Genomic DNA, 27280 nt, shown 5'->3' on the forward strand with positions numbered 1-27280 from the left:
GAAACGTGAGATTTTTGAGCTTGGAAGTCAACAGAGCTAGGATTTCACTTGTGACCTGTATTCCTTGACACTGCAAACCAGTGAGCCATCAATACACACAGTATACTTCCACCTGTCATTTTAGCACGCATGGTTCTTGGGTTACTCATTGCCATCTGAACAATACATTTCCCTCCTACTATTGCCAACTTGTTCTGTTGATTGGGAGTTGTTTCCCTCTTTCTTTGGTGTGATTATGCAGTTAGACACCTTAATAAAACCTCAGTCTTTTTAATTGAATCAGTACTTTTGCACTCATCACCTTTTGTTAGCTGCATGGTTCACCGATATTAAAAATTGCAGTAACTTGCAACAGAATGCACATACTGGGGTAGACCTCGGATGCACTTAGTGTTTTATCCTAGAAAAAGCTACATGTCACCTTCTTGAGAAAGAAACGTTGGAGCTGGAATTTACTTGGATTACAGAAAATAGCTCTATGCAGGATCTCACAAGGCAGGATCACCTAAGCTACTCCTTTAATGTTTGTCTAATCTGTTTTTAAAAACCTCCAGTGATGGACACTCCACAGGATCTAAGGCAATCCATTTTAGTAAAGAATATTTCTGTTCCCTGGTAAGTAGGGGACAGTGAAAGAAGCTGATAAAGGACAACAGTTAAAAGAACAATGGAAAGTAATTTAAATTCAATATATTTTTATTCTTTGTAAATACAATGAGTACAACTTTTTTACTTCACAAATCGGTTAATCCACTTTGTACAGGAAAAGTTTTACTCATTCTATGATAGTCCAAGTGCTGATCTTTCTCAGTGCTAGTTCCTAATAACAAATCAAATTTTGAAAAGTACAGCAGCTATCTTTAAATGTGTTTTTTTCTACATTTTTCATACATCAAATAAGCAGCTTGTAATGTTTTTGTGTGTGAGAGGGTGTAGGTGAACAAGGCTTCAAAATTAGAACCTGGAGTTTCCTAAAAAGGCATTGGAGACTTTTGGAAATTGTTAGCATTGTATCAGTCAACAACCTTTATTTCTTTGAAATAAAATTCCTTCCGTTGATTTTTTAATAGTCATTTCATTTCTCTGCACATCTCATTGACAAAGAGTTTGGCCACCGTTGCCTTTGGTTTCAGCACTGTGCCAACGGGACAGCCAGCAGGTCACTGAAGCGGTCATCTCCTTTGTATTTGGTTTTGCTGTTTTAGTCTTCCTTTCTTGTGTTGTCTCTTTTCAGGTGTGTGTGTGTGGGTGTGAATGTATGTCTGTATGTGTGTGGAAGAAGAAGGAGGGAAGGTCGGGGAGGAAATGTATAAAGCTTTTCTGTCTTTGAGATGTTAACCGAACAAATTGTGGTGACATCCGCGTCAAAGATCACCAGTTCATTTTGTAGGAAGAATGGAGCTGCCGTCATAAGCTACCTTTTAATCAGTTCTGAAGGCCACTTCATGATGTATTATAGCAGAAGCAATGTTTTGGTAACTTGGTCTCAAATGTTGCCTATCATATTAAAAACACTTTCCCAACATAGGCTACTTTTAAAACAATTCTGAAGGCCACCACATCTTGTGTTACAACAGAAGCCAAGTTTGGTCACCCGGTTCCAAATACTGAACAAACTAAAGTACCTTCTTTCACATTTTTGTCTCAGATCTGCCAGTTAAATGAGAGAATAGCAGAGTCTTTGTTAACTATGACTGGCATCTGAATTGCCTCCATCCTGTAGTAACAGGAATAGCAGCCAAATTCCAACCACTTTCACTTTTTCTGTAGAACAAAGCATTCTCTCCATGATCTAAATCACTCTGTTCAGAGCAGCAGAATCATATCTACTGGGGTATTTTTTGTCAATGAGTTTAAGGACTAAACATTCCCAGGCTTATGCTTCCTGTAGATTTTGTTAGTTGAGGCTTATTCTCCATAGATAGAAGTTCTTCTCAAACTGTCCATCCTGATTGTTTATTTTAAGGTAATTTATATGTCACTGGATTTGTACATATCTGAAAGCAGTCTTGTAATTGGTACATTCCCAATGGTCTTTTTGAAAAACACTTCTTCTATTGTAGATGGACTAATTGAACGTAAAGCTGGTAAGAGCAATAGAAGTTTTCCGAAACGACAGGGTTGTGTGGGATACCTGGGAGACAGAGAGAAAGAGAATTTTGTTGAAGTTTTAAAATATTTTTTCAAAGGAAGAACTTTATTTTATAGAAAAAGACCAGTATTTTCTAAATTGCATGGGTGATGCTTCCTGTGCCAAAACCCTGTGTTTTGTACTTGTGTGTGCAAGAAAGTTGACTCCAAGGAAAACTCTCTGTGGCAATCAGCAGAATATAGGACAAGGTTTCTGAGTTTTGTTTAGCTCCTTTGTTTATTCCCCTAGAGTAATAGCAATACAGAGACTGGACCTGCTGTGTCCCTCATACAACAATGTTCTTGATGCAGTTCAGGGAAGAGCTTGACTTGTAATAACTACCCTGTCATTTGAAGTACAGTTTAAAACCAGCTGGATTGTCATGGTAATCACTTTACCCCCTTTTGGTTGGCAGATATATTGAATACCAATTGACATTTGTAAGGAAAGTTTTTGTTAAAGAAGCTGTGTTTTTCCCCAGGTAATGTGTTTGTGTATAGGATATTTTCCATCATTTCTCTCAGCTTTTGAAGCTAACACAGCATAGGACGTGTATGTCTAGCTGTGCTTATGCTGGCTTGACACGCCAGTGATTCTCAAACTTCTGCTTACAGTGGTCTCCATTCAGGAAAGTGTAGGTTGTTTGGAGAAACACGCTGCTTCTCCAGACTGCATCCTGTTGAGAGCGACTCCACTGAGATCAAAGGGCTGATACTGCTGTGACACTGGCAGGAGGGTAAATTCAAGCCTGAGGATAAAACGCACAGGCTGAAAGCCCTCTCACAATGGAGTCTGAGTGAGAGTCCTGTCAGTGGACTGCACTTTTCCCTTGTAAAAGGATATTGTTTACAACATATACTGAGTAGCACAGTATCTAAATACTTCCAGCAACACAGAAATGCTGTGGAAAAGTTGTCATGCTTGGAAGGGAAGTTGTGGCTATGTATTCCTCCCTGGCTTTTCTCTCCAAGGCCCTGTCTCACGTAGGGTCTCCAGGGAGCAATCTTCATGGAAAAGGCCTTCCCTAGGAACAGGAAGAGGCTGCTATGCAGCAGTTACTCTTTTTGCTCCGAAGCAGCCATAACTGGATGGAATTCGCATTTTTACTTCCATCCTTAGTGCAGGCCATTCCCTGTAGACTAATAGAAGTGTTTCAGAGACTGCTACCGCCTAATCTCTGATACTGATAGAACTGCCTGACAGAGATACTATGACAGCAAAACAAAGTTTCAGAAGGAAAAAATACTACAGAAGTTCCTCTTCCAGTGCTCCATCTCCCACTGTTTAAGTCTCATGGACTTCCACTGCAACTAAAGGACTTTGCTGCGGCACCACAATGGGATTCACAAATTCTGGGGTTTTCATTTCAACCTGAGCACAAACTCAGGGCAGCATCTTGGAAGAGCCACTTAAGTTCCTTGTGTCCTGATTTCCGTGTCTGCAAAATGGAGATTATATGGGAACTGGAGATCATGGGTGAAAAGAGCTCATACTGGTCTGAGATGGAATGTTTTGAGCATGACTTTTAGTGGTATTTGATTGATTAAAGTGTAGAGGAAAATGTAGCCCTCTGAACTGCAAAGTGTTGCACAGCTGGTATCACTTCCCAGAGGAAGAGCTCTCCTTTTAGCACTTTTCTATTTGTTTAAAAACACCAAAGTGCTGGAGCACACCCAAAGAGGAGCAGCAAAGCTGGTAAGGGTCTCAAGCTCGAGTCCTGGTTAAGGGTCTAGAGCGAGAGCTGAGGGAGTTGGGGTTGTTTAGTCTGAAGAAAAGGAGGCTAAGGGGAGACTATCACTCTCTACCTGAAAAGAAATTGTAGTCATGTGGGTTTTGGTCCCTTTTCCCAGTTACAAGCAATAGGACAGAAGGAAATAGCCTCAAGTTGCACCAGTGGAGGTTTAGTTTGGATATTAGGAAAAACTTCTTTCCCAAAAACGTTGTCAAGCATTGGAACAGACTGCACAGGGAAGTGGTGGAGTCATCATCCCTGAAGGTATTTAAAAGACGTGTAGATGTAGCACTTGGGAACATGATTTAATGAAGGACTTGGCAGTGTTAATGGTTGAACTGGATGATTTTAAGGGTCTTTTCCAACATTTTCTATGGTTCTATTTCCTCAGGAAATGCCAAGTCCCAGCAGGCTGACAGCCAATGTATACTCTGTAGTAGCCTGGTCCCCATTTCAGTCAGTGCAACTGCCACCTTCTGTGCAATGAGAGCAGGATTTCACCCCTGCACCTGCCAGCAGTACTGATAGAAGACACCACTGACCTGGTATGAATGTAGCTGTTCAGGGTGAGCTGGGCTTCGTCTTGAAGGGCTGCTATGGCGGCCGCATTTCGGAAACTCCTCAGTTCAGAACCACTGTGTGTGGGCACTGGAAAGCAGATCAGTTACTAGTTCAGCTTGACTCTTGGGTGGGTCAAAACAGTTCAGCTAGTGCTATCAATGAAAATTAAATGTTCCCATTAGTTCCCCAGCACTCCACTGTCAGCCTTTCAAAATGCAGCAATGAATTGGAATTCAATACCAGGAAAACTACTGGGTGATACAAAGCTATGCCTAGTTTAAAACATCATTTACACTTTAAAGCAGCGACCTCGTAGTTATCAGAGCAGACAAGCAAGAGATCCTTTCTGCTTACCAGCTTTAAAAGTGACAATGCATTTGAGACAGGCAAATTCAGTAGCATCTAGCCGAAGTTGTCTAAATCTAGCCACAACCTCCTGTAAAGCCTGTATTTCTGAAATAATTTTATTCAGCTTCTGAGAATCTGTATTGTCACCGTTCATGCCTGAAACAGAAACAGATGAAATAAATAATATTAAAGGCATTTGCTTTATTTTATATTGATTTCTGACAAAATCCTCTGTATCAATGTCCTCTCTATTGTCACACTTGTCTATCTGGTTCCATGTAAACTGACTATATTGTATGAAAGTTAATATAAAATCTTCTCTTGGATGATAACAAACACAGTAATTTGCATTTAAATGACAATGCAAGCAGTCATGAATACAACAAAACAACATTATTTGCATTTAAATATAGATTTATAAATGACAGGTATGCTCTATTGTTCAGTAGGAATTTGTTATTCTTTACATGTTGTTCTTTTTTCAGTAATGTATTTTTATGGTAATTTTTGTAACAAAGTCATTAAATTGTGCAATTCTTACCAGATACAGCCAGTAGAGTGTTAGCATCAACTGGAATGGCCCATTGTGCTATTCCTAGAACAAACAGTTCTCTCCAAGCATCTTCCAAAAGCATCAGCTGTCATACAATAGATGTACAATATAACATAGTGTATAATTTATAGATTTATAAACAATTTAAATATGTAAATTTCTGTTATTTTAAAAACTACTTTAAATGCCTGTCATGGTATTTCCCCCACAGCATTCATTAGCTCTTCTCTTAGCCTTTTGAGAAGGTGTCTAGAAATAAGTCTATGCATTGCAGAAAAACACTGAGGGTTGGCTCACTGTGCACCGTGTTGTGGACCAAAAAGGAGGAGAAAGAGAGAGTGAGAACTCTTTCCCCAGAGCATTTGCTCACAGCATGAACACACTTGCTTTCTCAGCATATTATGGGTTCTCTTCTCCTCTCCTTCAGCACTTTTATAGCTGTTCTAGGGCAGGTTGGATGAGTGCTTTCCTCTTGCTCTCTGGGGATTACACTTGTTTCCCTTGGGAAGGCAGAATTTTGTGAAGAAAAGCCTGGACAACATCCTGCATCAGTGTAGGGAGCACTGCTTTAGAGCACACATGCACCTTATAACCCCTTCCTTACTAAGCAAGTCTTTAGATCTGTCAAGCACCGCATCTGGACACACACAGAGTTTCTCAGTGTCACCTGTTTTTCTGCTTTTTTGCTTAAAATCACTCAGAAATTCCAGGCACTAAGAGCTGTTGCCTTTCAGACATGCAAATATCCAGGCACCTACACTGACAGCATTGCTCGTTCTCTGCAATTTTTGCACACTGCGTGTCTGTATGGAGATTATGTTTTTCTCTGTTTTCTCTGAGGCAATGCTTAAGATTTCCCTGAAAAGGCAGTGGTGCATCTGAAGAGGAGACAAAACTTCTGGAAATGCAGACTGGCAAAGCCAGAACAGACATGTTTAAGCTTGAGGGCATCTATGGATTGTTAGCCCAGACCAACTCTTAGGAGAGGTTTGGAGGACCTCTGGTTCAGCTGAAGTTCATGGCCAAAGGGCATGTGGTGGTGTGTACACGTTGCTGGGACCTCATGTCACATAATAGGGTGGCAGAGGTTTGAAGGGGTGAGAACTGTAGTGGGCTCAGGAGGTATCTTCTAGCAGCTCCATGCAGTGAAAACAGATTGCCCAAAACTCAGAAAGAAAAAAAACAAAGCCACCAAACCAAAACCCCCAGACCTGCAATTATTAATGTTGCTATGGTCCCTGAAACTATCAGCAGTTTAGCTTCTTAGGAAAAGAGGAAAGAGGGTATTTTAAGTGTGTAAAGAGTCTGTAAGGAAGAACAAAGTAAAAAAAGATGCTGTACCAAGTTAATGATGATTTCCTTGGAATCAGACATGTGAAAGTAGTAGGTGATACAGAAAGCATCAGTACAAGTGAATCCTTCATCTATGTGCAAATTCTTAACAATATTGCTGTTCAGAACAGTGTTACTTGTTGCCAGCCACTAGGACATGAGGCAATGGGCAGAAACTAATGCACAGGAAAATCCACCTGAACATGAGGAAAAACTTCTTTACTGTGCATTGAGCATTGGAACAGGTTGCACAGAGAAGTTGTGGTGTCTCTCTCACTGGAGGTATTCAAGAACTGCCTGGACACAATCCTGTGCAATGAGCTCTAGGATGACCCTGCTTAAGCGGGGAGGTTGGATCAGATATGATCCCTTCCAACCTGACCCCTCCTGTGATTCCATGACTGCAAGTTTTAAACCACCCTGTTCCAATCTGAATGGAAGGAAGAATTCTCAGAGTCTCTGCCCTCAACTTGTCACTGTAGGGTTATGTCCATTTTATGCCTTTTTGCCCTGTGTGCTTTGCAGAACTTCTACATAACCTATGGAAATTGTGACAGGAAGGTATTCGTGTCTCTGCATACAGTTGCTGTTCAAAACACTTACGTTGGATTCTACAGTACCAAAACCTGCCCAGATTATTGTCTGAAATGGAGACAGGGAGGGGGTGTTGTATCTAGAGTGTGATGCCCATCTCAGCTTTCTTCTGAGAGCAGATGAATCTGCTCTTAAGTTTCCTAACCACTGCAGCTTGCAAACCCAGTCCCTCCTCTGGATAATCCCACCTGATGGATGTGCAGGTGTCTGTATGACATAGGAAATGATTGGCCAGCCTTTCATTTGCTTTTGTAAAACTTTTTTTGTCATTCATTCATGCAGATACAATGGTAATGACTGGTGGTTCCTGGAAAATATCAATTTCATATTTTCTTTCCCACCAAGTCTTTAAAGTCAGAAGACTTTAGAAATAAGAGACTATTCCAATAGCTAAAGCTTTCTTCATGCTTATGCATAAGTCTGTAAAACCACCCATTAAAATAACTCATGGTGAAGTCATACTCAGCCCTTCTTCTTCAAAGAAACAACAAATACCAGGCTTTCTGAACAACTGGGTTTTGCTTCTTAATCAACCCCATCCTTAGTGTGACCTTTTGTTGGTCACCTGCATTGGGCCAACCTGTCTCACAGATAAAGTGGGCAGGTGTGCAGGCCAGCAGAACTAGAGGCATGACATTTTTTGCTATGTGGTTTCCAGTTCAAGATGGGCATGAATCTAGGGAAGGGACACAGCCTCTGGTTTACCAGAGGTAAATGATGCAGCAATGCTCAGACTTGTGTTTTATCAGCAAATTGGTTTCTATTTATTTCCTTGCCTTCAAGATAAAACTGTCCCAGAGTCCTGAAATTACAGTGCACTCGCCTTTTTAGAAGAGCACAAAAAAAAAGCAAAATTCAGGGAAAGATTTTAGACTCTCCTCAGCCAGATGTCAGGGATACAAAAAGAGAAACGCAGACATTTACAGCTGGGCCATTGTCAAATTAAATAATGCAATAGCAATGTTATAAAAATCAACTGTATGATTATTCATGAAATAAGGTGATTAAAATCAGAGTTATTTCTTCTCCAGCTCTCCTAAATATGACAGGGGAATCATGCAGAAAGAGGCCCAAGTCAAAGCTTTCGAGCTGAGTTTTGAGGAAGCTGACTTGCAATGAGGTACAGCAAGTGAGAGTGATGTAAAGGAAATATTGGGGTTTTAATATGTTATTCACTAACATTAGTCCCTGCTATGAAAGTGAAAGAGGTAGTGGGTTATTTAATGGGAGCACTGTGGTATCTATGGTAAAATACGCAGGCCTTGCTGTTTGAGGCATACTTGGTCACATGCCATGGAGATTTCCCCTGCTCTCAGATCCTGCTGCCTCCTCCACTAACAGAGATGATGTTGTGGGAAATGCCTCCCTATCATGTAAAATAAAGCCTTTGCCTAGGGAGCCTCCTGTGGACATCACTGGTCTAGAAATAGACCCAGTCTCCTCCCGTGTGCTGGGGCTGCTGCTGGAGCAGCGCACCTGCGTCTTGTCCCTGACTCTTGGGCCTGTTTCTTTGGTTGCTCACTGTGACAGACCCAGTGCTCTGCTGGATTAGTGGCAGCAGAAGACACGATTAGAGAGCAGCAGGATGCCACACTGGGATTGTTGTCTTCCTCCTGGCATGTGTGATCTCCCAGGCCCTGTCTCATCGCTCCCTTCATCCTCACTGTGTAGCAGGACTGCAGGTGGAGCTGAGCAGCATTCCTCTTTGTCTAATTTCACAACAAAGATTTCAAAACGTGGGTTTGGTTCTAGAAATAGAACATTTTTATATACTTTAGCTTTATAACACATTGTGGCCATCATGATTTACCTTTAGGTAGAAAACAGTATTGGTTTTCCAAGAAGCTCTTTTCTTTTAGTTCAAAATACATTTTGCGTATCAACTGCAACACTTGCAGTGTGCTTCTGGGGAGAGGAACTAGTTCCTCTGATGCCTGCCATGTAATGTCTATGGCACAGTTTTTCTAGTTAACATTTTGGTAAATTAGCTCAATCATATCAAAGTATTAGATGTCTTTTGTGATTGGAGCTTTGTGTAGATATCCACCCTTCCATTTTACAATTATCTGATTACTTTTTTAAAAATTGTTGCATTATACAAAGCACACTGAGTCCTCATCAAGAATCAAGTCATCAAGAAATTGTTTCATCTTGTATGGTTTACATATGATTTACTTGAGGCAAAGGTGAATTATCATAGAGGAAAACAAAACACATTAGGGAAGATTTTAATTAATGGTAAAAAATATTGGGAGCTGGCCAAATACTGTTTCCACCATATTGATGTAATTGTAAGCCAAGGTGAATAAGGAAAAAATGTTGGCTGTGTAAACAGTTGAGAGGAGAGGGGAAGAAGAGGAGCAGGAGGAGAGGGAGGAGGAGAAGGGTAGGGGGAGGATGAGGAGAAAGAGCTGTTAAAGGAGGAGGAGGAGAATTGGTCTTCAGAAACCACCTCAGCCATATCCTGAGACCGTAAGTTTAACTAAGCATTTCTCATCCCAAAAAAGCAAAGTAAGATGCTGTTCCCCATTTTATGGAAGGAAAATTGTCCTACAAGTAGAGAAGTAGTTTTGGCCTGCTAAGCGTGGTCTGCAGCCTGGTGATTCCTCCTTTAGCACTTGTCCTTCCATAATATTCATTTTATATTAGATTTCTTTTTCCTGGCTTGATTTTCACTTGCTTCATGAGATAAAAGTTGGAGGAAGGCAGTTTCTAAATCACTGCCTGGTTTTCAGGGACAGACTGAAACTCTGCACTGAAGTTCAGAGCTGCTGAAGTTCATGTACGGATTTCAAGGTCTAGGGCTGTAAGTTCAGGACCCAATGTGATGTCTGAGCCTTCTTTAACAGGCAGGCCAGGCCGATGCCACTCCCACTGCCAGTGCCTTACCTGGTCTTGCAAGGACAAGGTGGAGAAGGCTGGGACACTTTTGGCCCACTTGATGCTCATGAACAGAAGTCTGGCTGCTGACTCGCAGACGGATTCAGTGGCCACTTCATAGAGATACATAGGGGTACCGTTGACTTCATGTGGGTACTAATGTCAAAAAGAAAATAAAGCCATTTCATACAGTGTCACCAAGGCAGCCTGGTCTTCCTGTCCCCTACATTCAGTGCTCCTGCTCGTGCCCATAGAGTGTGCACTCTCTTGTTCTGCAAGCAGAGGGCATTGCTTACAGTGGGCTCACTCCAAACTGCTCCTTGCTGCTTATCCGTGTGGATGAGCTGTGCTAAAGAAACTGTTCAGAGTAGGAGGTTGAAAGGAGAATGAAATTATTACATCGGGGGGTGGGGGGGGGGGGTGGGATGTGGAGAGGGGGGTGTGAAATGTACCAAAATTATGTGTCATGCTTTACTGGGTTACACAACACCACACCTCTGATAGCAGAGTTACAAGAATAAAAATTTGATTAGCAATATGTGGTTTGTAACCTTGCTTCGGAAGCTGATTTAGCATTCCAGCCCTGCTCAGCAAAGCAGTAAATATTCATTTAGCCTAAACATTCATCTTGCTCCCTGACTGCAACAGGCGTAAGGAGATGCATAGAGCTAAGCATAACTATCTAGAGGCTGTGTAGGGTTTGAATGGAATTGTTTTCAAGTGTGTGCTACATTTTCTTGCCAAATAATTTCTGATTCAACATTTTTCAAAATTACCACGTAAAACTATATGTTGTGACCACGTTTATGATGGGTTCTGCCAAGATACCAGCTCTGAAAATGCAGAACTATTTAAGCAGTTTCTTCTTTGATTTTCTAGATGCTGTGAAGACACAAAATGCCATTGCAAATGGGCTAATGAAAAACATCGCCTTGCAGCTAATTCCTGTGCAGCTGAGGCCACAGCAGTGCTTCCACTGGGCTGCTTAGGAAATGTCACAACCAAGAAGTGCAGAGAGCCAGCTTAGCCAAGTTTGGGTTTTGTGTCTGTGGGGACAAGTTGCAGGCTTTGGTCAGTACACAAAGTACTTTCTGAACTGCACCACTGTGGAGGTTGGCATTTTGCTGAAGAAAACTCATTCACAGGGATTGTATTCCTTGTGAAACAAGGTTTAAAACTGACTTGTGGATGGGCTCCAGGCAGGAGGAGCATTTCTGCAGCCATGAAGGTATAAGAAAGTGTGAGAGATAGGGTTTGCATGGAGCAGGTTATCAGTTGGTCCTGCTGCATACCCCTTCTCCAGAGGGCGTTGCACCTCATATCCTCAGTGCTTTTAGGGATGTAACAAAAGTCCCCACCACAACCCACAAAGCTTCAAGCCTTTTTGTTTGCCATGTCTACCCCAGAGGCAGGAAGGAGCCGACAGGTTGCAGGCACCTCAGCAGCAGGGTTTGCAGCCCGCCAGGGGCCAGGGCAGTGGCTGACCTTTGGGGTGGGCTGTGCCAGGCCCACGAGAGCTTGTCTCTCCGGGGTGCCAGTGACAGCGGCCAGCTCCAGGCCATGGGGCTCCAGCTGGGAGACGGCGGTGAAGAACGCGGGTGCCGGCAGGGCGGCAGCGGGGAAGTGCGGGGCTCCGCCGCTCTCCTCCTTGTGCCCGCGGAAGTAGAGGGCCACCTGCTTCCGTATCGTCGACGTCCGGGGACCCCGCTCGTGCTGCACCGCTGTGGGGCATCAAAGAGAGACGAGGGGGTCACCTCGGGGATCCGCACTGGGTGTCCTGCACTGCTCGACCGGGCTTCCCTCCCTCCCTGCAATTTTCTGAGGCCAGCCCGGTGCCCCCCCGCCCAAGACGTGTCTGGGGAGAAGTGTCTGAGGCTGCCGCAGGATGGGAGGGTCATTAGTGGCCAGGGCAAGGAGACACCGGAGTTACACAGCGCTCCTCGGTTCAGAGCAGCTCCCACCTGCTGCCCCGCCACCCCAGCCCCGGGAGAGGGGGAGCAGGTACCATCTTTGTTCATGTTGACCTCCAAGCACTTCTTCAGCCGGCAGGCTCGGCACTGGTTCCTGTGCGTCTTGTCCACCGGGCAACCTCCCTGCAACACAGCTAGCCGTCGGGCCGGGGGCAGCAGCGCGCTCACCCCGCCGGCCCCAGGCGCCGGCCCCGCGGCTGCGGGAGGCGCGGAGGGGCCGCCCGTGCGTGCGCCGTGCCGGGCCGTGCCAGGTGCTCGGCCCCGGGACAGGGCGGGCCGGGCGGGGCGGGCCGGGCCGCCTTCAGCACCCGAGACAGCGACGGCGGCACCGCCCCCTCGGGGCGCCCCGGTGCACCGCGCATCCCTCCGCGTTCCCAGCCCCACGTCCCCGCGGGGACGGTGAGGGAGTGGAAGGGAGAGCGGCCGGAGCAGGAAGGGAAAAAGCGGAGCTACCTCCGCCTGGGCGAGGGCGCGACACGCCGGAGTGTAAACCCACGGTTGTCCATCGCCTGGCAGTGCTGAGGCTCACCGAGAGGCTGCCCCTCTCTGTCCTCCCACAACCAGGCGGTGTGCTGGCTGTGCCCTCCCCCTGCCCCCATCCCTCCTTCTCCCTGCGCATCTCCCCTATTCTCTCGGGTGGGCTGGGGCGGGGGGAAGTGCCGGGGGGAGGCGGGCTGGGGCACCCAGCTCCCGGCCTCGGCCCGGGACCCCCTGGGAAGGGAGAGTGAGGCTGCGTGGCTGCTACATCTTGCAGCGAGTGTCTCTCTGTGGGTGGGGCAAGGGCAATGCGGACCCCTGGGGAAATGCAGGGTAGGGGGTGCAGGCGGTGAGGGGGCTGGCCTGCGTCTGGTACCTGATTTCCTGATTTGCAAACATAAGTCCTATTCCTCCTGATGCTCCGCTTGAAAAATCCCGAGCACCCATCGCAGGCATAAACCCCATAGTGCTTCCCGGAGCTGCGGTCCCCACACACTTTGCAAGGGATGTCTAAAATGCGACCTGAAAGCAGAGAAGGGAAAGAGGGAGAGAGAGAGCGCTCAGCAATCTGACCTCCGGAGGGATTAGCCCCAGAACCGCAGTACAAGCAAATAATGAAGTGATTTTATAGCCAACTTTCTTTTCCTTGAGCAAGTGTCAGTTTTCTACAATGAGCATTATTCATGCCCCGCTACGTTTATTTGGATCTTCTATAATCGCCAAGACCCATTTTGGAAGGGAAGATTACAGCAGCGGGAGCAGCAGTGTTGCCTGCTAGAAGTGAGGATGAGGGGGGAGGGGACGGAATTCGGGGGGTTTGGTGAGGGGGGTGTGTGTTTCCCTCTCTTTCTGGCGCTCGGCAGAGGACGGCACTTTCCCTGGGCAGGAGAGCAGTCAGGAGACCGATGCACAAAATAAACCAAACCAAAACAAAATAAAATGACCGTGAAGCCAAGTAACCTCCTCTCCCCGCTAGCAACCCTGGTGAAAGGGGGCTGATTTCCTCCGCAGGGAAGGCGTGCCATTTTCTTCACCCCAAAACCTGCAGCAAAACTTTCCGTCTCCGTTTTGTGCGCGGAGGAGTCAGCGGGCCGGGAGCCTGGCTGGCGGGCAGTGCCCCTCTGTTCCGCTCCCCTCTGCTCCGCTCCGCCTCGCCCACAGCCCCCGCTCTGCCGGGCGCTGCTTTCGCACCGGCTTTGACTAGAATTGCAAACGCTCTCAGGGAGATGTAAAAACTCGTACAGAGACTATTGCAGCCCGGCTCCAGAAACCCGCCAAAACCCCGCTCGGCTTCTGCCTTTTCTCTGGTTTATTTCTTCTCTGTTCTGCTGTCTCTTTTTCCTTTTTTATTTTTCTCTCTTTCCTTCTTTTACTTTTTCTTTTTCTTTTCTTTTTTCTTTTTCTTTTTATTTTCCTTTTTCTTCTTTTTCTTTTTCCTTTATTTTTTTCCTTTATTTTTTCTTTTTATTTCTTTACATTTTTCTTTTCCTTTACCTTGTTTCTTTTTCTTTTTCCTTTAATTATTTTCTTTTCATTTCCATTTTCCTTTCCTTGTTTTATTCTCCTTCTCCTTTTCTTGTTTTATTCTCCTTCTCCTTCTCCTTCTCCTTCTCCTTCTCCTTCTCCTTCTCCTTCTCCTTCTCCTTCTCCTTCTCCTTCTCCTTCTCCTTCTCCTTCTCTTCTCTTCTCTTCTCTTTTCTCTTCTCTTCTCTTCTTCTTCCCTCTGCCTCAAACAGCCTTCTCTCTTACCAGAACTTAAGTTAGAAATTCAGTCCCTCTCACCAAACCTTGGTCTCCAAACTCCAATGGAGTGGTCTCTGAGCCACTATATTTGTTTGGAATTAGTTCAGGGAGAGCCCCGGCTATGGGTGGGTGAGGATGAAGGCTGGAGGGGGAAAAGCGGCAGCGTGCGGAGTGGTGCTGGGGGGCAGAAGGGGGGCAATGGAAACAGGCCGCAGGGGCTCCTCTCGCTCCCTAGAGAATTTAGGAGTCCGAGATACTTTCAGACATGTCTGCACTAAGGCTCTAAGACAATGCCTGCTGGCAGACAATAGGGACATTAGATAAAGTGTTAACTTAATGATTTTGCCCATTGAAACTCGTTTGACTGCCTCCAATGAGCACAAGCTGCCAGCTTCTCCCCTAAATGAAACCCGACAGCTGCTATACACAACACGGCGAGAGGGACGGGGATTAGGTTAGGGACTGCGAGAGGGAGGGGTGGCGGAGGGAGGGAAGGTGGGAGGGGGGGAGAGGTTAAAGAATAGAAAACTTTTGCGCAATTAATAAGGAGCGCAGCTGAAGGATGCCCCCCCGCCCCACTGCCTGCGAGCAAACCGCGGCTTTGGAGCTGCAGGTAGGTGCCCGTGAAGAGGGCTGAGGCCAAGGCACGGTTTCTGGGAGTGTGTAATTACAAGCCCTCCTTGCCACCTGCCTATTGGGGCACCAGTGACCCGTCAAAAAGTGTAGCATGGGAATTCGGATATCGCACAATGCAAACGGGGGAAAGCGCCCGACTTCCCTCTCCAGTCCTTAGCATCCACGGAGAGAGAGAGGATCCACACGCACGCACACAAAGGAGGAGGAGGAGGAGGAGGAGGGGCAGGCTGGGGGTGGGGGGAGAGACACTGAAGCGGTACGTGCAGCGGTGGTGCATCCCGGTGCTGAGCCCTGCACTGCTGCGCTGCCCCCGCGCACCCCGTCCCACCGCGGCTCCCGGCGTCAGGACCCCCGTCCGCTCCCCTTCCCTCGGCAGCGGGCCCCGGCCGCGGCCGCCCACCCGGGCCCGCCGTGTGACCGCCAGCCCCCCCGGCCACCAGGCAGCCACGGGGTCCCCGCTTCCCCGGCCGGCCTGCGGTGCGGGGCAGCCGGCTCGGCTCCTCCGGCGCTAAAGTCGGCCAGTGGAGACGGAAGAAACTTGTGTTAGTTTTTCCCACACGGATTTTAAGTTTGGGAGCCGCTTTGAAAAAAAATCCTGTGCACTATGTACGTACATATCCACAGCATGCATGTAAACATCTGGCGCATATATTCCTTACACGTCTCTATATTTCTCCTATAAATCGCGAGCACCTGGAGCACCTCGCCAAACCCACATAACCACGTTTCCAGCCGCCGGAGCAGCGTGGCCGGTCTGCTCAGTTCCGTGGCCCCCGGCGAGGCGGTGGACGGGGATGGGGGACACGGCGGAGGGAGCGGCTGGAGCCCCCCACATTGCGCGTTTGCGGGGCCGCCCCGTCCCGCCGTCCGCCCGGCCGCGCTCTGCCCACCCCCCTCCACCCCCCAAACCCCCATCCCTGCCCCGCGGGGGGTGTTATGAGAAAACTTTTGTGCAGGGCAAAATATGAAATAAGTAGATGGGTAAGAGGCAGGGCGGGTGGTGGGAAGGGAAAAATGTAAGCTTGACACGGGGTCATGCGATAACTGATTAACTCTGTTTAAAAGCGCTCCGGTTCCCCGAGGTACCGCTTCGTCTCAGAAGTTTTAGCGCTAAGAAAATGGGATTTCTGTTCAGCAGGGAAACCGTTTTGAACATCCCACGACAGGGGGTCCTTGGGGGCTTTTTTTGTGTGTCATAATTGCTTAAAGGATATATGGCAGCCCCGATTACTGTAATTACCATCAGAGGCTGTTGAAAGAAGTTAGTCTGGGCTCGGAGGACGGCGGGATGGGGTCTTGTTACCACCCAGGCAGAAATCGCAGCTGACATCGCCGGGCGCCCACCGGCGGGCAGAAAAGCCAAGACGCAGCCCCCTTGCCCGGGAGCCCCTCAGGACCCCCGGGACGAGCGCCCAGGCCCTGGAACAGCTGGTCGGGCTTTTGCGTGCGCTGCTGAGGCCGGCTGGGCTCGGGCCCCGGCGCTGAGGAGACGCAGCGTGTGCCCATGCCTGTGGGATTTGACTGAGTCGGGCCTGAGGGTCCCTTTCGGGAGGTCCCCAGAGGTCAGGGGGTCATCAGTGAAAGCGGCGGCAGTGGCCGGGGGTCGCTCAGCGCCGTGAGACCGGAGGCACGGTCCAGCCTGGCGGGTTTTCACCTCCGCAAAATGTCTCCGGCAGAAGCTCCGCCGTCCTTTGGGAACAAGACTCCCCGGTCCTTCCTGTCCCTTCCTTATCAGCCAGAAACCTGCCAGGAGCCCCGATAACGTCCCGGCGCGGCTGCCCACGGGCCCGATCCCGCTCCGGCTGCCTCGCGCTTCTCGGGCAGCCTGGGGAGCGCAGCCGGCGGAAGCAGCCCCGGCCGCCGCAGTTTTTTAGCCGCTGGCCCCGTCCCCTTCCCTGGTTAGTACCTTATTACATCGACTACAATTTTATTTCCCGCCTCGCGGGGCTGGGGCAGAAAGATGCCGCGCTCAGCCCCACGGAGGAAGGAGGACAAACCAACGACGCCCAAGCGGCGTCAGCTCGGCCGCAGCACCGGGGGCTCCGCGCCGCCCGCCTCCTCCACGCGCGACCTCCGCGCCGCGGCCCCCGACTGCCCCTGGGCCCCGCCGCCGCGCCCCCTCCCTCCCCCCGGCTTCCCGGCCCCCGCGGACAAAGGGCGGACTCGGGTCAAAATAATGGAGGGCAGCGGCGAGGAGAAGGCCGCGGGGCTGGCGGGGGCCGGCCGGTGGCAGGTACCGCGGCCGGTCCCTCCCGGCTTTGCCTCCCGGCTTTGCCTCCCTTTGCCGCCGCTCCGCAACCCCGGGAGCCTGTCGGAGCGCAGAGGAAATAGCTGTCCGATCCATCACTTGTCAGACATTAAATTGGATTGGGTATTTTTTCCCCCTTTGTTACTGACTCCATCCATATTACAAACTCCGAAAGTCCCATTGGGATTATACGGATTGAGCCATTCTGTAAGAGCGGTTAGTCATGCTTTAAATTCCCCAGTTATGAGGTGCATGGATTTAGGATTAAGGAAAATGTGACTTTTAAGTTGTTTCTGCTTTCCTCGTTGCAGGATTATTTGTTGTAACTGGGAATGGTGTGCAAAGTATTGCATTTAAATCCTCCTTCGACTGAGTTGCTTACGCGATTCCGTGTAATTGAGTGATCGGAGTTTCAAACTCCTAAAAAGAAATTATTATGTCGCAGAAGGTTGCATAAAGTCCGTGAGAAAACCAGTACATTTCAACGCTGAAATGCCTTTTAAACCCAAACCTTCCCCCCTCCGCCCCAGTACCGGAGACCCGCACGCAACCGCCCGCGTCCCGGCGGAACCAGCCCCCTCCCCGCCGTCGGCGGAGCCTCCTTCCCGGGGGTTCGCTGCCTACAGGCTTCTGCCCCGGTTCCCAGCGCGGAAAGCCGCGGCACGCAGCTGGAAAGCGGCTTTTTGTAAGCCCCAGGCCCAAACTCCATCGGGGCAACTCCGAGCCTATATATTCGTTGCCACTCCGCTTGGAAATATACACTTTCTTTTTCAATTGGGCGCGGGGTGTGGGGGGGTGCAATCCCAAGCCACAACCCCCCCTCCCCTTCCTCTCCCTCCCCTCCACCTCCCGCCCCCCAGGCCAGGCTTCAGCCGGCCTCGGGAAGGCTGCTCGAAGCCTCCACCGCGTTATTACCCACTTGTTGATCCCGCCGGCTTGCTCATGCTCGAAGCCCCCGTGAGTCGTTAAACTCGGGGCGAAGTGTCGGCGCCGGGGCGAGGCGGTGCTGCCCCCCCGGGGCCCCCCTGCTCCGCGGGGCAGGTGCCTCCCTTGGGTACTCACTGCTGGCTCCGCCGCGGGGCCCGGCACATCCTCGCCGCAGCCCCGCTCCCCCAGCGATGTCCTCCCGAGGGACGGGGGCAGCTGCGGGGACGCGGAAAGGGGGGAAAAGAAAAAAAAAAAAAAAAAGTGGAGCAAAATGAAAAAAAAAAAAAAAAGAAGGAAAAAAGAAAAAAAACAACGAAGTGACCCAAAGTCGGAGGCCCCTGGCTGCCCCTCTGCGAGTAGATGCTCTCGGGACCCTGGGAGGGTGCTGGGGGTGCGACTGTACTCGCCACCGCACTCCTGGAAGGCAAGCGAGAGCCACAGCAGCCAGGACAACAATGAGACGAAGGAGAAGGTAGGATAGGGAGCGGGGCTCTGCGCCGAGCGCCTCGGTGCAGCGAGCAGGGAGATCAGAGCCTGGAAAAATAATGGAAAGGGGGAAAAGGCGTCAGAGGAGGCAGTCTCTGCCTCTCAGAAACTGAATGGTATAAAAAGGGAAAGGTTTCCAGAAGTTCATTACACTGGCTGACTTCGCGCTTTGAGCTCCAGGCTTCGGCCCCTATAATATCGGCAGAGAGGCTGTGACAGGCAGCGGCGGGGAGGGGAGAGGGACGCCCCTTGCCCACTGAGCTTCCCTCGCGTTCCCCCCAACTCCTGCCGCCGCGTGACGTCACCCCGCGCTGGGAAGGGGAGGGGGCAGGGAGGGGGTTAAATGCTAATGATATTAATGAACCCCCGAGCGGCTTCCACACAAAATGAAGCGGCTGCCGAGACGATTCCGCCTCCTCACTCGCCTTGTGCCCTCGCTGTCATAAAAAGGGACAACCCCCCCCCCCCAAAAAAAAAAAAAAAGAAAAAAAAAGAAAAGAAAAAACAGGAGACAAAAGGAAAGCAGAAAGAACGGATCAAGATCCCGTTTCTTTTGCATTTTCCCGTGTTGAGGTGGTGCCCGCCTGCGGTTCGCCCCTGCCCTTGCCCTTGCCCCGGCCCGGGCAGCGGCTGTGCTGGCAGCCGGCGGGGCCAGCCGGGGAGCCAGCCGGGGCTGCGAGCCGGGCCGGGCCGAGCCGGGCCGAGCTTCCAGCCTTCCCGCTGGGCAGCCGGACCGCCGTCCTGCCGCCGGAGCCGAAGGCTGGCTCGGGGGGAGCAGGGCGGGCCGGCTCCGGGAGGCGCACGGCGGGCTGTGCTCCCGCTCCCGGCGCCGGGACTTGTTGCACGGCGGCCGTGCGAGGAGCCCGCCCTTGCCCCGCGGAGTTACTCCGACCCCCGGGCACCGCCGACCTCGCCGCCTCTCTGCAGCTCGCCATCCCCGAGCGTCCCAGGAGCGCTGCCAGAGCCGGGGTGCAGAGGGGCGGCGAGGGGACAGAGATGGGACACTTTCTCAGCTCCCGTTTCACCGAGAGGCTGCCGAGCTCTCCCACTCCTGTTGGGAATTGCGAGGTGAGAGCTGCTAGAGCAGCCGAAGGATGGTGAGAGGTGCGCATCTGGGGAGGAGGGAAAGACTATTTCTCCTGCCGATGGAAGCTGGGGCGGGCAATGGCACCAGAGAGCAGGGGCGGCAGGTGCTGTCCTTCGGTCTCTGCTCTTTTCGTCTGTCGCTCGTGTGAGGTGTTGATGCACCACAGCTGACTTCCCCCTTTTTGGTTGTGATCCTAGGGGAATGTGGTGTTCAGCCCAGTCCCAAACACACTGTCCCCATCCTCCTGCACTTCATATTTCATCCTTGTGTCTTTCTATCTCAGGTTATGGGTGATTCCTCTTGTGCTGATACCACAACTGTGTCACAGGGCTGCATGACTCTTGGCCGCACTGGAATCCCAATGACTTCCTGCTCTTTTCTCCCCATGAGAGCGGTCCATCCACAACAGAAGGAAGCCTTGAATCAGGACAAGCCTGGTCCTGCCTAGCACTGAGGGAGACTGTCCAGAGGACTGGGAAGTTGCTCAGGGAGATCTCAGAAAGCAAAGAAACTGGTGGATCAGGGAATGCAGACAAATTCATTCCAAATCTGCTTCCAGGGAGGCAGAGAAAAGTTCACCTCCTTGAGTAATGTGGAAAGCAACAGGGAAGGAGATGCTACATTAGCAAGGTCTGAAGGCCAAAAGAAAGAGGATTAAATGGCAGCAGGGCCCAAATCTGGCCCCAGGCATCACCTGCTCTAGAGAGGCAGATCTCTGGCCCTGCAGCAGCCACAGTTGTTTGTGTTGTAAACTCCAACTCACCTCAAAAACACTGCAAAGGCTCATCAGACTGCATCCACAGGTTTCAGATGCACCTGAGAGAGGCTGCTCTGAATGTGAACAGAGCTTTCCCTCCCATGTACAGCATCAGGTTCTGCCAAGAGAAAAAAAGAGAGGAGCTCAAACAACCCACCTCTCCACCCACAACTCCACTAACATAACCCAGATACCCAAAGCTGTGTCTGCATGAGGGCTAGGGCTGCAGTTGCTGAGGAGAGAGCAAGCCATCAGCCCTTCCCCGTTCTTTGGGCTGTGCCTGGTGTTGCTTTGTAAACCTGTACTGGCTGAGGTTTGTCCTCTGTCTCTTCAGAGCCTTTTCTGTGGTTTCAGCGATGGACACAGATATCTCAGCCCTGAAAGAGAAGGCAGGATACATCTTACAAGAGTATAGGGAAGAGCTCTCTCCCTCCTCCAGCTTTTCACTGCAGGTTCTATCAAAGCTGTTTCCATGGTCAAAGTAGTTCAGCTCCCAAAAGGTGGGGAATTATAGTTACCATTTAGTATTTGTAATGATTACCATTATCACCATTTAACATTTACCATTATTATCCTGGGTTTTGATGGAGTAGAGTTAATTTTCTTCATAGTATCTGGTATAGTGCTGTGTTTGGGATTTAGGATGAGAATAATGTTGATAACACACTGATGTTTTAGTTGTTGCTGAGCAGTGCTTACGCTAAGTCAAGGATTTTTCAGCTTCTCATACTGCCCTGCCAGAGAGTAGGCTGGGGATGTGCAAGTCCTGCATATACAGAAGATGCTAATACAGCAATGAAATTTACCATCTCCTTGTACTGCCTTGGAAGTACAAATAGTTGTCAATCCTGCTACAGGAAATGGCATGTCTTCCCTTTCGAGTGTATCTCCTTTACGACTCTGGACTCTGATTGCTGTTACATGGTGACACTTCTCAGCATTGTGCCGTGGTCTCTTGCCAGGTATCTTTTCTTTTCTTGGAGTCTTAGCAGCAATAAAAATCCAATGTGTGACCCATCTTCAAGTGCAGCACTCCTTCTGCCTTTATCTTGCTTGTCTCCCCTGCTCTTTGGATAGGGAGCCAAAAGGTCTTCAGTGAACAAAAGAAAAAAAGAAAAAAGTGAAGAAGGTCAGGTGAGGAAAAAATTTAAGCTGCCAGAGGTGTACAGATACAGCAGCAGATTATATGGAAGTGAAGTTTTCATCTGTTTCTCTCAATGGGAAGCATGTGGGTAAGATCAGGAAAATCTGACATACCTGTCTTCTTGGAAAGGTGATAAGGAAGGAAAGGATGGAGCTATTTTCTCCTGGGAGGAGGAGTTGCTCTTGCTTTGGGATACTTGAGAAGCTGTCTCCACTCCCCTCCTTTGGTGCATGTGCCAGGTGAGATGCAGAGATGTCGCTTTGTGCCCTAGGCAGCCTATGCAGGGAGCTAAGTACAGCAGTACCCTTGCAGCATAAATACGTCCAGGGTTTAGTTCTTTCAAATCACCCCAGAAATCTAAGGTGCCTTCCCTTCTTTGTAGGTCACAGTCTTTTGTGACCCCACCCAGTTTTTGTGGCCCCACCACAAATCCCTTTCTGTATCCCTCTGCAGGCAGGTGCGTGGGCAGCATCACTGTGAAAGCTGCTGAAGGGACCATGCTGCTCTTTGGCTGTCCCACCACACTCCCAGTCTGTGACATGGCTGTGCTTGGTGCCCAGCTCGGCCTGCTCCCTGGCTGGAAATGTACTTAACAAGCTCCTTTGTGGTATTGAGTTTTCCTTGCAGAGCCCCTGCCCCATGGATGTTCCTGGGAGGGCCCTGCACTGTACAACCAGCAGTAGTGGCTTAGGCCTTCCTCTTGTCCTGCCTGGGCCATCTCACTGTGCTAGTTTTGGTAGGTAATTTTCTTCATGGGAGCTGGCATAGATATGTGTTTTGGATTTGTGCTGGAAACAGTGTTGATAACACAGGGATGTTTTCATTACTGCTGAGCAGCGTTTACACAAAGTCAAGGCCTTTTCAGCCTCACACCCCATCCCACCAGAGAGGGGATGGGGGTGTGGGAGGAGTTGGGAGGGGGCACAGCTGGGACAGTTGACCCCAACAGACTAAAGGGATATTCCAGACCATATGGCGTCACATAAAGCTGGGAAAGAAGGAGGAAGGGGAGGATGTTTGGAGTGATGGCATTTGCCTTCCCAAGTCACTGTTACGTGCGATGCAGCCCTGCTCTCCTGGGGATGGCTGAACACCTGCCTGCCCATGAGAAGCAGAGAATGAATCCCTTGTTTTGCTTTGCTCACGTGCATGGCTTTTGCTTCACCTGTTAAACTGTCTTTATCTCAGCCCATGAATTTTCTCAATTTTACTCTTCCCATTCCCACCTGCGTTCCACTGTGTGGGAGCGGGCAAGTGGCTGCGTGGGGCTGAGATGCCGACTGGGGCTAAACCTCCCCACACACCCAATGTAGCTGATCCCGATGGCTGAGGATACTTTGCCGCAGCTGCCCGGGCAGCCACCATGGATGCCAAAGGGCCAGGTGCCTTCCAGGGCCGCAGGACCATGCTGAGAGCCCCAGCCAACTAAAAAAATCCACAACAAAACAAAAATGCATCACAGTTTGCTGCTGTGAATTTTCTCCAGGTGAATCAAAAAAAGGCTTTTTTCCCAAAATGTGGAAATCCAAGGCACAGAAAGATGACCTGGTGAAGTCTGTCCTGTGAGCGCTCCCTCTCTGCTGGTGCAAGAGGGATTTCCTCGTGCTCATGTATCATCTGTAAAGCAAAACCAGCTTCTGGCTGCAGCTGGGGATGACTTTCCCTGAGCTGCTAGCACTGTATGATCCCTCTCTGCATGCTGGGTTGTCCCACAGTGAATGTACCATTTAGCTCTACTGGCTTTTGGGCTTGAGCAGATCCCAGCCCATCCTTCATGTGGGGTAATTTATCCAGCAAAGCTTTGGGGAATACCCATGTTCCCCGCAGATGCCGGTGAAAAAGTGGTGAGTTTCTCCCTTGTGTGTGGGCATGCTTGGTTAAGTAAGTTAATGGCTGCAAGCAACAGCAACCATGTAGCTCTGTTTCCACGTGTGCGTCTGATAACTGTGCACCAGCGTTGTGCAGAATAGCAGGGAAAATTACACCTAAGAAAGATAACTGGGGAAAGAGTATCGCTGTAAGTCATGGCACTTCTCCTCAATACTTGTATTGTACTTGTATGGGTGGAACAAGCCTGAGTTCACTTGCAGCAATGAAATGCCCCATTAATCACGTATGCCTTTGAAAGGGATATGTCAGGCTTGGCTTATACGCCTACATTGGTACCTGATCCCATCTAGACAATGCCAGACAAGCACTTAACAAAGCGGCTCTAGTTAGTAACTTGACTTATTTGTTAGTTTGCTAGTTAGATATAAATCAAAGTGTTGTAATAAGCCAATGATGTAGCAACAGCTGCAATCTAATTTAGAGAGAGACAGCCTCATTTTAGTTTTCCTGACACGAACACAAAAGACAGTATCAATACTGAAGCCGGCAGAGACACAGCTGTATAAAACAAGTGAAAGGTCCAAATAAGAGGGCAAATAAATATATTATAAACCCAATAAAAGAAAACTTTAAATGAGATTGGTCTATACTTTAACAGTTTTAATTTGTCAGCAAAAGAATTCTGACTACAAGGAATAAATACATCTTGGAGCTATGCTGTGACATTTAAAAACAATTTTGTCGGTGTAGTAAACAAATAGCTCTGGCTACATCCTAAGTACTTGTGTGTGCATAGGAAAGAATTGCCTCAGCTATGACTGTGATTGATTGTCCTTTGAATGTAATAATTTCTGTGGTAGACTGGCCTCCCAAATTTTGCTGCAGAAGCCTCTTAACAAGCTGACCTTTGAGGCAATTGCAAAAAGTACTGTTAGTGGCAGCAAAGAATGCTCTTACAAAGGGCTGTATTTCTGGCTGGCAATGTAATGGCTCAGCTCCATTGATTTCAATTTATCTATATCTCTTGATTTGGGCTGGAGACCAGATCTATGGTATCTATTTTGGGAAATGAATTTAGAAACAACAAAAATAAATACTTCCAGATGCAGCACTGAATCAGCATATCACATTCAGTGCTGCTTGAAAGTATTGAGTCAGTTGGTGCAGAGAGATTTTAATAAGTACAGTTCGATGACTGACTAAGAAATTTATAGACAGGCTTGCTTTATCTCTTGCTTCATAAAATATAGGTCACAGAAGTATCCTTGCAGGTAGAGCAGTTAGTGGCAAGTCCAAGCAGAGGAGAGCATGATATCCATCACTCTGCTATTAGCTAAATGTATTATGAGGTTGGTTGGGGTTTTCTGCCTTTTGAGATTTCAGACATTGATGAGAGCAAGATGGTGAGCTTGCGAAAACAGTGGCCTGAGCCTGTGTAACAAAATCCAGCACTCTTACCTCTCAGAAAAGTGGAAAGAAGAGGTCTGCCATGTTCCTCTGGAAAATGAATCAATCCAGCAGCTATTTACACTTGTCCTGCCCGAACAGAAAATGTAGTCCAGTGAAAACATACCACTGAGCCAGATTCTGATCCGGCAGTCTTCCCTCATGAATATGAAATAAGTAGTAGTTTAACCAACTTCGACAGGATTGCTGGGATGCATAAGAGCTGAAAATACAATGTGAACAATCAAAGTTTTAGGCAGCCTATCTGACTGGAAGAGTCCTGTCAGTCCTCAACTAAGATTTCACCATTAAAATTCAATGCATATCCTTGAACTCACAATGCATTTTGGTGGTTTGCTCTCATTTTTGGTGGTTTACTCATTTTGGTGCCTGGAGTGCTTTCTGCAGTGTGGGGCACTCAGGTACTACCAACCCAGGGATTCTGAGCTCTAAGTCCTCTTAAAAGAGACTTCAGATGTTTTTACTCGTGCCCTCACATGATTTTGCCAGATACTATTCTGCTGCAATTGTCACAAAAAACATTTTATCACCATAAATATTAGGGAATGATGTGCTTGTATATAGGAGATGATATTTCTCTGGTGAGATGTGATCCACTATCTCTATGTCCCTCTTTTTCATGAAGCATGGCTCTTTTAAAGAAATATAAATCAAGGGAATGTGTTATGGGTATCCCAGGACAGAGTTTTATCTTGTGACTTCATTCTTCATGCTGCAATAAATATTGAAGCACTGAATCAAAAACGCTGAGGATTGGCATGGATGCCAATCCACCATGGAATGATAATTGTGGATTAATAATAACTAGTAATGCTTACCTTAACTGCTTTTCATAATTACTCTCTTCTGTGGCAGCGCTGACTCTGGTAGGCAAAGCAGTGTGGCAGACCACTTAGCAAAAGCAGTAGAAATCCAGTGTACAGACTATTGTTCAACAATGTTTTTATTCCAACTACAAGTGCAGAGATTATTCTCCATAGTAAATCATGACGTTTAGGAAATCCCAAGAGCGATCCAAGTACTGTAATTTGGCTGCGAATACACATGGGAAGTTACTTCAAACCTACTGTGTGTTTGATAAAGCAGTGTTGCAATGTCAGGAGCATGTGTTTGACTCTTATTTAAATTTTCTATATATTGCCATTACAGTCAGTGTTGCCTGATGTTGCCCAAATCCAGATAGCCCTTTTGCTAGCATAAGGTTGATGTGCTTCACAACCTGACAGACAGAGGAAATGTGATCTTCTTCTGTTCTTTTTACTGTGCACCTGGTAAGCACTCTGTAGCTGGTACTTTCCATCACATCCAGTAGCTTTTCTTCTATTGAAAATCATAAGCAAAATTACTACTAAAGGAAGAAGAGTTTTGGTCTTGGGAATCCCACCAATTTGACTGATAACCAGGGCCAATCATGCTAAGGGAATAAAGGGTGGGACAGCTAAGCTTCCTCAGGAATACCATTGTCCCTGGTATCGGTGTTCCTCCCATGCCAGAAAAGAACAAATGCTAATTTACATGTGCATTTCCAGGACAGTTGAAGAAGTGAGGCCTCCCCTGAAGAGATGCCATATGGAGAAAGCTGTGTTTGAACGTATTTGCAATTGCACTGCTTGACCTTCAGCTCATTTCAGTGCGTTGTGCCTTTGCAAGGTGTGTCCAACCTCACTTGCCTGCTGTTATGGTTTCTTAAAACTCCTCTGCAAATGGGGAAGGTCTTAGGTTCTACATCTGCCTTCTGGGGCTGAGGACACTGCTGCTCTGCAACTGTTTGTCCCCTGTGGTGAAGGCCACCTAGAACATATGGCACCCACTGGTGTGGGTGTATCTTGAAGTGTGGAGCCCAGTGTTTCAGTTTTAACTAAGACTTTTAACTGAGTTTCAGTTTCAGTTTTAAGTCAAAGTGTTCTAGTTCTCTTGGAAACCAAATCACTTGTAATAGACCTAATCTAATAGTGAACAACCCCTGCTTCAGACTGATTTATGATTAGGTTGCAGCTACTTGTGCCCTTTTCCCTTTCCAAGAGCAGGTGTAAGTAGGCTTGGGAAACTTGGTGAGTAAAAAGCAGGCTGGTGACATTTTTGACATCAGTTTGAACTTGGTCTTCATTTCTCTCTGTCTTTCAGGAAATGCCTTGGGAAGGCCAGTGGGCTGGGCAACACTCAAACAATGAGGTTCTTTGAGTAATGTAGATAAACCCCATTTTAGATACAGTGAGACAAAATAGTCTGACAGAAGTGCTGCACATGCTGTTACCCAGCAATGGAGTTTCCAGAGTTTGTTTCGAAGTTTTAGGGCTACGTAGCTTCCTGGCATCCATTTCTCATGCCCTCCTTTTAGTCAGATGGCTGCAGCAGATCTACATGAGTGAACTGGATT

At 48.3% G+C, this 27280-nt stretch overlaps 1 protein-coding gene across 1 annotated transcript; it reads right to left on the reverse strand.

The window, feature by feature from the left end:
- Positions 1–1971: 1971 nt before the first annotated feature.
- NR2E1 (nuclear receptor subfamily 2 group E member 1) lies at positions 1972–18149 on the reverse strand (the record flags this gene model as incomplete). The annotated part of the gene is made up of 9 exons (XM_082302690.1): positions 1972–2134; positions 4406–4511; positions 4779–4928; positions 5314–5410; positions 10141–10287; positions 11617–11852; positions 12137–12224; positions 12955–13100; positions 18125–18149. 9 exons carry the CDS (start codon positions 18147–18149, stop codon positions 1972–1974), a joined length of 1158 nt encoding a protein of 385 aa, XP_082158816.1.
- Between the last annotated feature and the right edge of the window lie 9131 nt (positions 18150–27280).

The sequence above is a fragment of the Coloeus monedula genome (assembly GCF_965178545.1).
Source record: "Coloeus monedula genome assembly, chromosome: 2".
Lineage (NCBI taxonomy): Eukaryota > Metazoa > Chordata > Aves > Passeriformes > Corvidae > Coloeus > Coloeus monedula.